Here is a 14,889-nt window from a genome sequence, read left to right as displayed (position 1 = left end):
ATAATAATAATAATATAAAAAAAAATAATAAATTATTTCCACTGCTGTTATTCCTCTTTAACTCTTTAACCGCTTAAATTTAATCGGGAAAAAAATAAAAACCACTTCCGGTTTTAACGCGTTGTCGTGGCAACGCGTGAACCTGCTGTTTGTTGTTAGGCTGACGCAAACATCACAACCAACAGTTCAAACTTCACGTTAGCTGGTTATTTTTTACACACTTTAAGTACACAGCCGTCGTCGCACTCATGGCCCATTACAGAGTAAGTACTGTGGCGCATACTTTCTGTAGCTGTTCGTTATTTTTTTAATTTATTTTTTAAACAGTTTTAACGTTGTGAAGCTAACCGACGAGCTATCGCCATAGCAGCGGAGGCATTGAACGCACCTCGGGCTTATTATTAATGTTCCTCTTTGTCGTGTTAGTTTTGTTTATTTGCAGAAGGAAATAAACAAAACTAACACAGTTATCTGTCAGAAGTCAACACATTTGTCTTGTGTTTCAGGCCTCAGAGTCGAAGCGAGAACAATTTAGAAGATATCTTGAAAAATCCGGGGTCCTTGACACGATAACCAGCGGTAGGTGTACAAACTATTAAAGACATTATGCAGCATGTGTATTATAATCCAATGCACAGTGTTTAACCCATCTTTTCACTTACTTTCCGTCTCTCCTGCAGTTCTAGTGGCACTTTATGAAGAGACCGACAAGCCCAACAATGCACTGGAGTATCCTTTTCATGTGTTTGCAGCTTTATACAACTGTAAGTGGTAATAATAATAAACAGGTGTTGGTTTGCCTTAAACGAGGAGAGAGGACAAAACAACACTGGATGCATTCTGTGTATTTATTTAAAAGAAATTAAAGGATTCAGTTGTTTTATTGTCATTTACAACGCGAGGTTACAATAAAACGTAGCTTTTGTGTTTGGGTACATCTGATAACATACATTGACAAAATAAAATGAAGCTTTTTCATGCTTGAGTTGACAGTGTGCCTGAGGATTGTGCTCCCTGTTGGACTTGAGCTTACCTGGCTACAGAAAACTCGTCCTTTAACCTCAAAAAGCTTTAAAAATTCTCCACCGCTCTCCTTCTTTGAGGTTTTAGCGGCAGCTTGCATCCTTGGACTCTTACAGTGTCCAGGACTGTCAGATTTCCCCTTCACAGCCTTCACACTCCTTTATGTCCTTTCTTACATGTTCTACTGTGTCTCTCTCTTTATTTTGTATTGCGTGTCCTCTGCTGCTTCTGCTTATTGATTTTCTCCCAGTGCAGCACTCTTTCCCTCTGAGTGGTGAGTTGTTGAGTTTAGCAGCTTGTTCTCCGTTGCTCTGGTTTAACAAAAGGAGGATAATTCTTGGAAGAAAGCGATGTTGTTGCAGATTTATCGAGTAGCCAAAGAGGCAGTGCTGTGTCTGGTGTTAGACTCACTGGAGATACGATTGCACATTGCTCTGGAGGGGATATCAGTTAATATGAAGCTCAGTATTTCCCCCTTTTAAAGCATTTTTGGCGTGTTTGTGTATGTCAACCATCCAGCTGGTTTTAAAATCCGTAACTGGGCCGACATTTGTGGTGTCATCATCTATTAGGAACAAATGTGTCGTGTGGAAACGAGATTGAACATTGATTTCAAAGTGTGAATGATGAAAAACCCCCCTGATAGATAATTGAATCCAGCAAACTAGGCTTTAGTTTATTGTAGTTTAGTGTGTTGCTGTCATTCTGAACATACGGAGCTTTATGTTGAGCCAGAGGAGTTGTTTTCTCACGGGAAGGTCCTTAAGCAACAAACCAAATGACTTTTTCTTTACACGAAAGGCCCCAAGAAAGCTACAAGTCACTGCTGTTGGATAGTAGCTTGACCCGTGTGGATTCCTTCCAATGAAAGATGTGTGTAGACTGAATATCGAGAGCACACGTTGACCTTAACCGCCTGCACAGTTTCATAAAGCTTCACCTCGGTGCGGCTGCTCCAGAGCCGGCAGACGTGGAGACTCTCCGCATGGAGCTGGCTGATCTACAACAGAAGTGCAACCTGCTCATGGAGGAGAACAAAGAGCTGAGAAACAGGGTGAGAAGCTTGTGAAAATACGTCTGAGTGTTTTGAGTGTGTTGCTCCTACTGTGACCTTTAACCTCTGTCCTAATATCATTTTCCAGCTGATGCAGTACGAACAATCGCCCGATAATGGAGCAGCAGAGTGAAGTTGTGTTGTTGCTTTCTGGGGTAAAAAAACAAAATAAAAACATTAAACAATAGCGCTTTTTTGAAGAATATGTAAATGTTTATTAGCGGATGTACGGCGATCACAGAATCTGTTATTTTTTGTTAACATTTTGCTTTGTTATAAATAAAAATGTGTTTTTTTTCAGCATTTGGCAGCTGTCATTCTCTTCATTTCCTAAACTGGTTCCTGTTTCTGAAATAAATGCATTAAAATAATAATTACTACATTATTTTTTAGAATGGTCTTTAATTGATATCAACTGCATGAATGAGTATCTAGTAAAAAATACATTTTCATACAAAACCAAACAATAATTCAGAGATTGCTGCTTGTTTACCTGATGGGAAAATAAAGTCTGATAGATGACAACACATTAAATACATTTTTATTCATGTCACCAAGATATTCAGCACTCATTTTGCAGAACTGGGGTTTATTTTTATGTTTGCTGTTCCTGCTGAAGGACTCTCAGACACGTTGGATTGAATCACACCGGTTGCATAACACCACTAGGCGACCTAAAACAACGTTATAGATTTGTTTTCCATTTTTTCCATTGCCCCTCTAATCATTCAGACAGAGCTGCTGCATACAAACAAATCATAAAATGTCCATCTGAATCTCTGTGGCAGATCTGGAAATGTGAGGAAACGACAGAATCCGCTGCGGTCAAAGTGTGAAGAGCAGAATGTCATTATGCTTCTTAAGTTCTTGTTAAATATGATTGGAAAAGAAGGCTTCTCTTGGGTGTCGAAGCATAATCTTCATAGCACGGGGTAACAAAGGCTTGTTTGTGCTTGTTTCAATGTCTTTTAAAGAACATCAAATGTGTGAAAAGTGCAGTAATATAGTGTTCCCACAACCTTCACCCAAACATGGCTTATTTAGAGTATCTGTTGCCATGTTGGTGAGCAGACACTCATTGTTTTATATCTGCAGATCAGTTGGAGCTCGTCTGCTGCTGGCACTGCTCGCCGCTGACACTCGGCGGTTTGGAGAAGAAGCCGTGGGACTGTTACTCTCACGGCTGTGTCGAGACACAGAGCTCAGCTCCCCTGCAGAGTCCGGGCTCTGGGACCTGCTCGGCCTCTTAATGTCTGATTTAGGGAGCATCCTCGCTCGGGGGCCGACACAGCTGCTACGTAGCTTCATGCTGTTGTTCCCGTGGTAGGAATCCCCGCTGTCTGAGCCGTTCCCCTCCACCAGAGTGGAGCAGTGCCACGGTGGACTGACCCTCCGTGACTTCCTGGCAATGCCTGACAGCGTTGTGCAGGAGGAGGTGTCTGCTACGGGCAGGGTGGGATACTCGGAGTTGGCACACTCCATGTCCTCGTGATGGGGCGAAGATGGTTCCTCTGGCTCATCCTGTTTGTCTGCAGGAGGAGAACGTGTCTCGCTGCTTGTGTTGTTGGAGTTGCTGTTTTGCTCCGTGGGGCTTGGCACTCCCTCCTTGCCGTCCTTGTGGCTGTCTGGCTTTGCACCAGGGTCCCCTTGTATTGGGACGAAGGCAGAGGAGGCATTGAGAAGAGGGTAGGCAGGTCCATTGCCCTGCTTCTCCAACAGTAATGTGTACCCACATGGTGCTGTGGGAATAGTAGCCTTGCGACCCACAGACGTGCCCATGTAAACCTGATGCACAACCGAGTTCTTTTTTGACTTGTTGAGGTAATAATCATCGAGGTCGTCCTTCAGGTGTGGGTAATAGTCCAGGATGCCCTTCTTAATCTTCTTGAACCCCAGGTGCATGATCTCAAGAAGGCTGAGGAAGAGGGAGATGGAGGCAATCGCTTGCATGAACATCATGAAAACCGTTTTCTCCGTGGGCCTGGAGACGAAGCAGTCCACCACGTTCGGGCACGGCTCCCTTTCACACTTGTAAAGAGGGCTCAGGTGGTGTCCGTAGAGGATGTACTGACCCATCATGAAGCTGACCTCCACCACTGAGCGAGTGACAATGTGGGCCACATACGTACACAACAGCGAGCCCCTCAGCGGTGCTTTGTTGAGCTTCCCTTGCTCCAGCTGCCTCATCTCCTTTTCAATCCTCCTCCTCACCTCCACCAGCTCCACGTCCACCGCCTCCATCTCCCGACGGAGAGCCACCTTCTTGCAGTGCCGCTCCTTCTCCAGAGCTCGCAGCTGGTAGATGGCGTGACCCATGTACACCAGGGAGGGCGAAGACACGAAAATCACCTGCAGCACCCAGTAGCGGATGAGGGAGATGGGGAAGGCCTGGTCGTAGCACACGTTGCGGCAGCCGGGCTGGTCGGTGTTGCAGATGAAGTCCGACTGCTCGTCGTTCCACACGTCCTCCGCTGCGACGCCCAGCACCAACATCCGGAATATGAACAGGATGGTCAGCCAGATCTTGCCGACCATGGTGGAGTGGATATGCACCTCCTCCAAGATCCCTCCGAGGAAGTTCCAGTCTCCCATTTTTTTATATTAGCAGTGCTATAATGAAAAAAAGTCATGATTTGTTAATACAGTCCGACTGACGACAGGATTTTTGAGGCCAATACGGATATTTGGGTTAGTTTTAAAAATGCAGTAATGATACATCAGCTGTTTGTAATTAGACAAATAATTTTCAGTTGAAAACATGAAACATGAAAGTTTGTCGTGCTGCAAACATGGAAATAAATGACTTCCTCAAGGTGCCTCATTAGGTTTGTAGTCCGACTAATACAGAAGTTTTGAGGCTGATACTGATATCCATATTTGAGAGTTCAACAATCCAATAACAATACATTTTTTAAACTTTAAAATCTTACAAAAATCCCTAAATTATTATTATTTTTTTTAAAGAATTATGACCAAGTACAGTTTTGAAGTAGTGTTTTTACATTGTGGAATTGTTAGTTTTACTTGAGTAAAATATCGAAATACTTCTTCCACCACTGCTGAGAACAAGGTTTTAAGTTACACAACCAGTTTACCCAGTTACAACAGAATTAGACACTAATTTAAATGCTGGAGTACAAGTCTGATGGTATTAAACTGCATTAGGTATTTTAATGTGCTCTCATCACACAATGGTAAGTAAAGTCAACATTTAGCAACATCTTAATAAAACGACTTCAGACATATTGGCAAAAGTGGCAATTGGTAATCATTAAACACCACAAATGATGTCAAACAATCAAATAGAGATCAATAATTGTGATCCATGATGTTACCTTAAGAAAGTTCTGTTTAGTGTAGTGTCTCCTACAACAAATTAAAGGAAAATGTCGCTCTAAAGCGGATATGTTTGGCTCACTGTAATCAGTCAAAACTACACAACTCTCAAAGATGTCATATTTTTATTTAAAAAATATTCAACTTACCTTCATCTTGGATATGAAATTTATCAATAAAGGGTTTGTGCAATGATGCTGCTGATGCTGTTGAACACAATCCTACAAGCCCATCTTTTAATCTTCTTTCTCCTCTCGTTATAAAGGTTAAATGTTCACACCGGGAGAGATTTCAGTCTCCACTGTTGGTGAAAACTGGACAAAAACAAATGACCCCTGCGAGTTGTTGTTCACAACTTATAGCCTGCGAAAGACAAAAACAATCAATACTGTCGCAATGCTCTGCTGCCATTTACCTCGCAGCAGTGTGAATGGACTGACTGCCAGTTCCTGCGAGTCATTAGGGGTGAAATGTGAAATGTGCTGAAAATATTCAATCGTTTGACGTCTATTTCTAGTTGAACACGAAGGACCCTGAACTTGCTTGATCACACAGGACAGAAGTGGTGCACTGGGTTGATCTGAGAGTGACCTGAAGATGGATTACAACCCTAAACTATAAACTGCTTCTTGAGTGGATCAATATCTTGATGTCTTACTGAATGATCGGTTAAAATAGAAGGTGTCCTGTATTCATTTACAACAACAAGATATTGAGCAGCATCTCTGTTACATAACGAAGGGTCGGTCAGCCTGACACTAACCTCTGGTGGGAATACAACCCCAAGTTAATTTATTTCAATTTATAATTAAAGTTATACAACTCAATACACTGGTAAATAAATAAATGACCAAAAAGATGTAGAAATATATACAGAATATGTATTTTTATACAAACAAAAATCATTGTTGTAAAATGTTAAATACAGAACAATTACGCTCTGTCTGTTTCCACCAATATAAAAAGATTATAAAAAACTAATTGAAACGTGTGAATGTATTTTATGTTTGAACACTGTAGTATGTCTGCTCTTACATTGACTTATTCTCTATCTGTGGGATGTTTAATGTCTTAAGATTAATGGGAATTATTGCCTTATGTTTGTGTGTATTAGTGCTATTAGTGGATGAAGGTCATATAAACCCTCATTGTTTTGCATTTGTTCTACTCTTTGTTTCTGTAAACATAATAATTCCTCTTTGTTCATGCTGACTGAAAAAAAAATGGATACAGTCTGGAAGCATCTTACTTTTTTACTTTATACATATGTTGTCCACAAAATCTCTAAATTTGAGAGCATGTGAGGTTATACAAATTACATGAATTGGTTCATAATAAGAAGCAGTTTACAATTGGATTTATGATTTGTTGTACACCCCAAATCTCCACACAACAGGTAATAATCTACTGTAACTTAACAGGTAATCACATACATACAGTACATACAATGTCTCCTTGGTTCAGTCTGGTCTGTATTTACAACCACCCTCTTACTTAAGCTCACCTCCATGCTGCCACTGTACTTGTTTAATCAATGTTATTTTTTTTCAATACAGTGATCAATGGGGCACGTCCGATTTCATACATGGCTGCTTCTTCACTGTGAATCTAATTTAAGTTGTTCCTCCCAGCTACTGATCCATTAAAAGGAAATCAATGATTGCGGCTGGACTGACAAACTGCTAGTCTGTTTTCCATACAGATGATTGCAGACTGTGATTCCACTCTCATGATAATGAAAACACCTATTTAATATCAGGGTGTTAGAGAGGGAGGGGGGGACTCTCTGAATTACTTCCTCCATTTTGTCTCTTTAGATTCTGTCTCCTCAATAAAGTTAAACTCATCTTCAGCTGCATTTACAAGCAGAGTTTACAAACTGAAGTCACACACCGATTCTTTATACTGAATGTTAACCATTTATTACTCAAAATAACAGTTTCTTCCTACTAAAGATAGAAGATTAGGAGAATAAAACATGCAGTGATTCATCCTGAAAAACCATCAACAATCAGTCTCGGAAACACTAGCGAGAAACTTTTTTTTTTTTGCTCCTCCTCTCAGAACAGAAATTCGGATAAATGTTCCAAAAATAAAATACCTCTTTAAAAGGTTTATAATCTTACAGAAAACACCACAAAATGAAAACAGATTAATGTACATTTTTAAACAGTTTGTGGTTAAGGTCACTGATCGACAATATTCTAACACTTTTAAGGACCATGGCAGAGTTTCTGTGCATTTTAGCCAAAACCCAAATACTTTACACCACTGCTGATCCATTTCCACCACAGACCTCATCTGTTACAGTTTGTAAATGTTTCTCTTCCAGACACAGACACATTTTCTTAGTATGAAAACCACCGACTGGAGTGACTTAAAACTTGAATGTCAAGTCTGCTGTCATTTCTCTCAGTCACGTTATTGTTGCAGGGTAATGCAGTGCACTTTTTAAATAGGTCTGCGACTTTGACAACATAAGCTGATGATTATCTCAATAATGCTCACTGACAGATTATCTCAAGAAAATTTTAAGATTTAAATAAAATAAAATAATAATAATCATATAGTAAAAACAAATGGACACGTGGCTGGAAGAAGGGAGGAAAAACTAGAAAAATGTACACTTCAGTTGTGGAAACAGGTCAGCAGTAAAGTAAAAAGTATGTGATTTATTATAAATGTGATAAAACACACAGAAACGCTGGTTCGATTCATCAACAGACTGATTTCCTTTTAAAATACTGAATGCTCTTTTTTTTGCAAAAATGGGTGCATAGGGTTTAGAGAACAAAATTATCAGTAACTGTTTATAAAAAAGACATTTACTCCTGGTCGACTACCACTGAACACAGACTGTTTCATATTCCTATCAGGAAATCTTACCAAAAGAATTCTTTATAAAACCAAGCGAAGGACCAGCATTGTTCTTAAAATGGAGCCGAGAAAAAACAAGCTTTCTACAAATGCTTCAGTGGACGTTACATTCATGTCAAAACAAACAAACCTTTTCTTGACAGATGACCAACTCCGGTCCATCTGACAGAATGACGGATAAGAGTGGGGGGGAAGGGGGCAGATACTTTTCTAGCGTCCTCCTGACTTGCGTCCGGCCCAGGATCGGGACCGAGAACGTGAGCGGGAGCGTGATCTTGATGCGGACCGGGACCTGGAGCGGGACGGGGAGTGTGTCCGTCGCACTTCTTCTTCGGTGTAATGGGAAGTCGACGCCGGGTTGAGGTTTTCTCGCGGGGATGCAGATTTGGAGCGCGATCGAGATCTCCCTCTGGACTCTCTCCGAGGCCTCTGCCTGTATCTGACAATGAGACAAGTAGCTGTAAACCTGCAGACCCTCTGGACACTTCTGTGATTATCAAACATCTGGGGACTCAACGTAACCCTCACATAGAATTCAGTGTGGCGGGGACGTTCTTCAGCAGTAACTTTTATAAAGTCGCCCAAAAAAACACAACTTGTGTTCAGGGTTCTGTCGCGTGTGAAGGAGGTTTGATGTTTAGAATCGAAACCAACGTGGTACCGATGATTCACTCTCGCTTTACTTGGTAAAATAAAGAGAGCGTCTGTGTCTGTGTCAGACTGTACAGGAGGTGCAGAGCAAGGGGAGATTGTCCACTAGTTCATCAATTGCAGATACTTGTAATGTGACTGAGAGATGCTTTGCCGCCAGAGTCGAGGTAATTAATGGGAAACACTGGAATTATCCTTTCACATCTACAGAGGCATCTCCTCCTACTTTACATCTCCTCTGGCCGTTTGTGTTCTTTGTGAGTTTTGCAGCCAACATAGTTTCTCCTACACGCTTAGAAGGTTGAGCTGTATTCAGCTGGTTGCCATCATCGACTTCACAGCTGGAAGCCACTGCTGCTTTAATTATCCAACAATTTGACTTCTACAATAAATCTGCCTCTCTACGCGTCCGTATAAAGCTACACAATGTGACCTGGGTCAGACGTTACCATGACGAAGGCAGAAAGAGAGTAACAAACAGTGTCAAAGAGAAGTTGTACCTGTCATCCTCGCGGCTCCTGCTTCTTCCTCTCCCATACACCCGTCCACGAGAGCTGAAGAAAGAAATTCAAAGGTTATCTTCCCTTTTAAAGAAACATTTAAGTACAACTGTGTGAGGAGTAAGTCGGCACTGACAAGTCCCTGAAAGAAAAACTCACTCTCGAGGACTCTCTGATCGTCTGCGGTGGCGATCGTAAGACGGGCTGCGCGATCTGTATCTGTCGTAGCTGCGGCTGCGTGAACGCCTGCGCCGGCTGTCTCTATCGTAGTCATCGTATCGAGACGATCTGCCTGGAGAACGCCTCTCCTTCGATTTCATCTGGTTTGGTGCTGGTGTGAAAAACAGTGATGGTAAAGGGATTAACCCAGAGTAGAAATAAATAAAAATAAAGCACAAAACATTCCTAAGAGTGAGTTTGTGTGGAACTGCACTGGGAACTCCACAGGAAGAGTATTTTCCCAGTATGCTGGTACGTGCAACAAATATAGGAGTTAAGTGCTTTCTCCCATCAGCCCTACAGAGTACAACCAGACAGCCTCCTCTACACCAGACATTACAGTTAGCACAATGGTGCATCAGGAAAGGGCTGCAGTCAATATTTGCGTGACAAGACAAATATACACTGAATCACAGGAGGCTCAATCTGATGCAGCACTGTTTGTTGTTGCGTTTTGATTTGTTGAATCAGGAAGAGCACAAGTGGAACTAATAACTAACACTCAGGGTTGCCAGTAAGTGGTGAGTCAGCGTGAATACCTAATGGAACGGAGCCATTAATGATAAAACTGAGAAAGGCCTTACAGAGTTACAGTATTTCACCTTTGGCAGAAAACACCTGCTGTGTTTATCTTTCATTGTGCTACCACGGCACTATGCTGTTATTGTTCAATTCAGTCTATTCCACTGCTTCATCTGACCGCCTGTGTAGCTGTATATATTCAGGCAGCATAAAATCAATATATAACTGATGCTCCTCCACTACAGGGCTGTTAAAGATGCCTGTACACCATAGTGTCTGCTTCTTCTGTGCTGCCAACAGTACACTGATCACTCACACACAATCCAGCTACCACTGTACGATTTAAAATGATGCTGTAGTTGAACACTTACTCTTCCGGTCACCCTGGGCAAACTGGATTTCAATCTGCCGGCCACAAACCCACTTCCTGTCCAGACTGTGAAGAGCATCTTCTGCATCACGCACATCTTCAAATATGCTGGGTGGTTAAGGTTTTTGTTTGCACTCGTTTTTTGGAAAAGGCCACACAAATTCAAATAAATGTTTTGAGTGTTTTTTTATTTTTCTCTCAGCGTGAAGGGAACAAAGGAAAACACTATTTCCCTTCACATCAAATATAAATTCCACTGTACTTTCATAGAACTTCATTTTTCTTTAATAGCATACTGTATTTTACATTTATGGTGAGAGGGATACAGAGCATACATCAAACATTTTCTTTCATCTGTGTGGCCTTATTTAAAAGGTAAAACAGTTTAAAATGACACAAATTATGCATTACTTGACACTTACACTATGATATAAACAAATGAAAATAACAACAAACACACTCAGTAGATTTTTGTAGAGATAAAAGATGAAGCAAGCTTTTCAAACACAAAATAATTGTCTTGAGGGATCAGGACTACAAATATAAATATATATATATATATCTAAACAAATCAAATACATTAATAGTTGATTAAATTGCTTTGATTAAAATTAAAATGTCAATGATATCACAGGGAAACGCTGATTTTGTTGTCATGTCAGATTTGTGGATTTGTCTTGGGAGGATACAAAATAATTCAGACTTGTTACCTTTGCCCATGCTTGACTTTGAACTTCATCTTGATCTTTACACTCTTTAATCGACTCCCACAGAGACTTGGATTTCCTGCTTGCCTTTTTCCTCTTAAACCTCTTTTTCTTTTCCCAATTCTTTGCCGCCATATCCAAGCTTTGTCTCCGTTCCCTTTTCCTCTTCATGCTTTACTTTCTTTTTTCAACCTTTTTCCCCTCCCTCTGATCCTGAAGGTCTGTGTGACTTGTCTTTACAGCTACTCTATATGGGGTCTTTGTTACTCTTTGTGGCCGCTTCCACAACTGGATGCTTTTACATTTTCTGAAGCAATAACAGAGAAATATGTGTGTTAGATATTCAATCAAATGATGTGCAGGGAAAAAAGAAATACGTCACAAAAAAAAGCATATCTTCTCTGCTGAAAGGAAATTAAAAAATCTGTTAGCAAGAGACACAAACAGTGAAAATAAATTCATTGGGAAAGGATATTGAATGTATGCAAATCCTCTTGGTTGACGTGTATAGAAGTCAAGTGGGATGTAGACATCTACTATCGGCCCATAGCGGCCAAACTCACGCCGCAAATCCTCAGGCCTGAACACCGTAAATACAAGTATGACTCAACTGACCATCACGGGCAACTCTACCTACATCAGCAACCAGTGACAACAGCTGATGAGAGGGCTAAAGGGACAGTTCACCCCAAAACGGAAGAGACTTATTTTACCTCTCACCTGGTAATCCGGCCCTCCTGTCCACACAGGTTTTTTTTGTGTTATTCGGGCACAAATTTTATTCTAAGGTTGTATTTTATTTTGCAATAATCCTGAGGTTGTTTTGGGGTAAACTGGCCCGTTTAAGATCATAAGACTATTTTGTTTAACATGCAATTCAATGTAAAAAAAAAAAACCTCCACTAACAAGTCTATAGCTCACATAAGCAGATGCAGCGCTGTCGCCCCCGTTTAGTTCGATTCAGATGTTCACGTAAAACTTTACAGCGAATAAAAGAAAAAAAAAACGAGTTGTGTTCAGAGTGCGTGGGTCAATATGTTACCATGACGATGAGAAACATGTCAATTAACACCAACATGCTTTCCCCCCCAAAAAGCTCATCCACACACTGTAGGTCAACGCTGGGTTCATTTATCAGATTATGATAAAGTGACTGTAGTCAGACCAGGTTATATTATTTTTTTATATTTAGTTTTTTTTGTTTGGAAGAATTATACTTTATAAGAGTCAGAGAGTTCCCAAAGTAGAGAAAAGAGCACCACGCTGTTGGAATATATGTTTTACATAACCTAAATGTAAATTCCTGTTTTAAGTTTTAAATTCACTATGTTTTACTTTAATTAATCTGATTCTGATCCACTTTGTCCTGTTTCTCTCGACTGTAAATTGTCCGCTAACAACTAATGATCGAAACTAATCTTAAAAGTATTATTGTTACTAATTTAGCTGGATTAGTGGATTAGATTAATAATATCTGTGTTCTTTGTGTTTAGATGTATTCTGACCCAAACCTGTAATGTAGTTTCATACAATAAACAGGAACCAGTTATTAGTGTCCTTTTTCCATATTTTTCTGTTTCACAATAAATAAGTCACAATATCTTTATAATCTCAATAAACGCTCTTATTCCTTCAATGTTACTTTAACGGCTGCTTTTACTGACTTACTGTAGTAACATTACTCTATCCATCACTGCTATAATTTAACTCCTGTGTAAAGACTTTTAGGTTTTGCTGATAAGTAAACGTTACAGTTTATAAACGTCCATGGGACCAAGTAATGAAGGAGGTTTTCGATTACGGTTTCAAAAGCTTTTCTAACGTTAATCAATTTAAAAAGGTGTTGCTACACTTTTATTAAACCCACATCTGAACAGGTAACGTTCGCTGTAAGCTGAGTAACACTGCACATTAAACCAGTGGTTCCCAACCTGAGGCCTTCTGGATTTTAGACATATTTCATGGATATTTCTTATTATATTTAAAACTGTACAATGAACCTGAAAGAAGTTTGAATAAAACGAGTGAGGGAACTTTTTCCACAACTCTCTGTCTGTATTTTATAACTTGTTAACAAACATACAGACTTAATCGGCTTCTTTTTTCACAAATCCAGTGTTTTCTTCTATTCTTCTATTGTTCTATTGGACGGTTTTACGGCTGCAGCTGTCGATTAACTAAGTAATCAAAGTATTCCATCGATTAATCGGATAAGAAATACTTCTGCTTTATTAAAAGTAACAGTAGCAACAGAGCAGTGGTTCCCAACCGGGGGTCGGGACCCCAATTGGTGGACGCCGAAGCTTCCCAGTGGGTGGCAAGGCCTTCTTGATTTTAAGAAATAAACACAGGAGTCCTATATCTCAGCATTTTGTTTATTTCTGTGAAGAAAACTACATGTTTAAGATTATTATTTAAGATCTAAACTTTAAAGGCGTGAACACAAGTTACTGTCAGTTATGTCTGATGAACAGCATTGTCCTGCATGAAGGAAATGAGAAATCAGACAGAATAAAACACTAAATAAGAGGCCTGTTCAGTAGCTGAAATGGTTAAAAAACAGAAGAAAATATGTAAATAAAGACAGATAATTGTGTAAAAAGTTCCATTAAGGAATCAGGAAAACTCATCTCTGACTTCCTTCAGTTATTGTTTTGTCACTATTTCTGCTCATTGTACATTTATCAGTTGTTCTCCACTGTTATTGTTATTTTAATGAATATAATGTGAAATATATCCAGAAAATGTGTCACTTAGTGAGGGAACCACTGCAGTAAACAGTTCAGTAAAGCATCATGGACACACCTAATTGATTCATCAATTAATTAATAACAGGTCGCTTAATTAAAGTTACCACCGACACGTTTAAGTTAATAATGAATGAGTTGTTGTTATTTAGAAACATTAAAACGTGCAACAGACACAAACAAACAAACGTTACCGACGTCTTTACAACAGCGACACGTTACCGCCGCCTTACTTAAACTAACAAATGAAATAAATGTGATTATAATAGTGAATAATAATGAATAATAATGAATAATAATGAGTATTTCTCAGGTTTAAAGGAGGCTAAGTTTAGCTGCTATCTGCGGCTCTGACGGCGGCCTGACTCACCTGGACTCATCGGAGATGTTCCTGACAAACAGAGACGTGTTCGGAGGCCTCATGTATCTGGATGTGAAGTTACAAACACACAGCAGAAGGAATTGTTGTTGTTTTTGTTTGTTTGTGGGTTTTTTTTGTTTTTGGTGAAAAAAAAAGAAAATCTGCAGTGATAATATGTGTAGCGCATGCGCACTCGCGATGCGCTCTTCGTCTTCTGTGGTTTAATGGTTGTAACGTAACGTGTGTAAGCGCGTACTGCCACCTACTGTACAGGACGGTGTAGCGGCAGGGCTGAGAAAAATAATAATAAATACTAATTATTAATAAATTATAATAAACAAATAAAATAAAATAAACAAAGTATCTTACAACACTGGTTCCTAACATTTCCCCCCTTTTCTATCATTAAGTAAAGTGATAATTATTTCTAAACAATTTCTACCTCCATTAGCACTGTTTACTGTAGCTACTGTTAATTTTATATATAATATTTTATTTTTAATTCTATTCTTAAGGTTAGG

General features: G+C 39.8%; 3 protein-coding genes across 3 annotated transcripts; 1 reads left to right on the top strand and 2 right to left on the bottom strand.

Annotated features, from left to right (window-relative positions):
- Positions 1-109: 109 nt before the first annotated feature.
- Positions 110-2,380, top strand: mycbp (MYC binding protein). Its single transcript, XM_035681687.1, has 5 exons — positions 110-263; positions 507-579; positions 681-729; positions 1,948-2,077; positions 2,166-2,380. The coding sequence occupies exons 1-5, from the start codon at positions 249-251 to the stop codon at positions 2,208-2,210; spliced, it is 312 nt and encodes a 103-aa protein (XP_035537580.1). The 5' UTR covers positions 110-248; the 3' UTR covers positions 2,211-2,380.
- Positions 2,381-2,489: 109 nt separating this feature from the next.
- Positions 2,490-4,687, bottom strand: LOC118342980 (gap junction alpha-9 protein-like). The gene has a single exon (XM_035681686.1). It carries the CDS (start codon positions 4,667-4,669, stop codon positions 3,161-3,163), a length of 1,509 nt encoding a protein of 502 aa, XP_035537579.1. The 5' UTR covers positions 4,670-4,687; the 3' UTR covers positions 2,490-3,160.
- Positions 4,688-6,666: 1,979 nt separating this feature from the next.
- Positions 6,667-14,514, bottom strand: LOC118342729 (serine/arginine-rich splicing factor 10-like). The gene is given in 7 exon segments (XM_035681362.1): positions 6,667-8,729; positions 9,442-9,495; positions 9,601-9,772; positions 10,554-10,660; positions 11,263-11,334; positions 11,336-11,566; positions 14,378-14,514. Coding segments are annotated over 6 exon segments (729 nt in total). The 5' UTR covers positions 11,431-11,566; positions 14,378-14,514; the 3' UTR covers positions 6,667-8,500.
- Positions 14,515-14,889: the final 375 nt, after the last annotated feature.

The sequence above is a fragment of the Morone saxatilis genome, unplaced genomic scaffold (assembly GCF_004916995.1).
Source record: "Morone saxatilis isolate NCDOM2014 unplaced genomic scaffold, NCSU_SB_2.0 Contig9, whole genome shotgun sequence".
NCBI classification, from domain to species: Eukaryota; Metazoa; Chordata; class Actinopteri; family Moronidae; genus Morone; species Morone saxatilis.
The sequence above is the reverse complement of the archived record's forward strand: the minus strand, read 5'-3'. Positions and strand labels throughout refer to the sequence as shown.

Bases quoted from the DNA above. Each gene is read 5' to 3' on its own strand.
- mycbp (XM_035681687.1), top strand. The intron at 730-1,947 runs GTATCCTTTTCA...CCGCCTGCACAG, and splicing joins AAGCCCAACAATGCACTGGA to TTTCATAAAGCTTCACCTCG. The intron at 2,078-2,165 runs GTGAGAAGCTTG...ATCATTTTCCAG, and splicing joins ACAAAGAGCTGAGAAACAGG to CTGATGCAGTACGAACAATC.
- LOC118342980 (XM_035681686.1), bottom strand. From the start codon at position 4,669: ATGGGAGACTGGAACTTCCTCGGAGGGATCTTGGAGGAGGTGCATATC.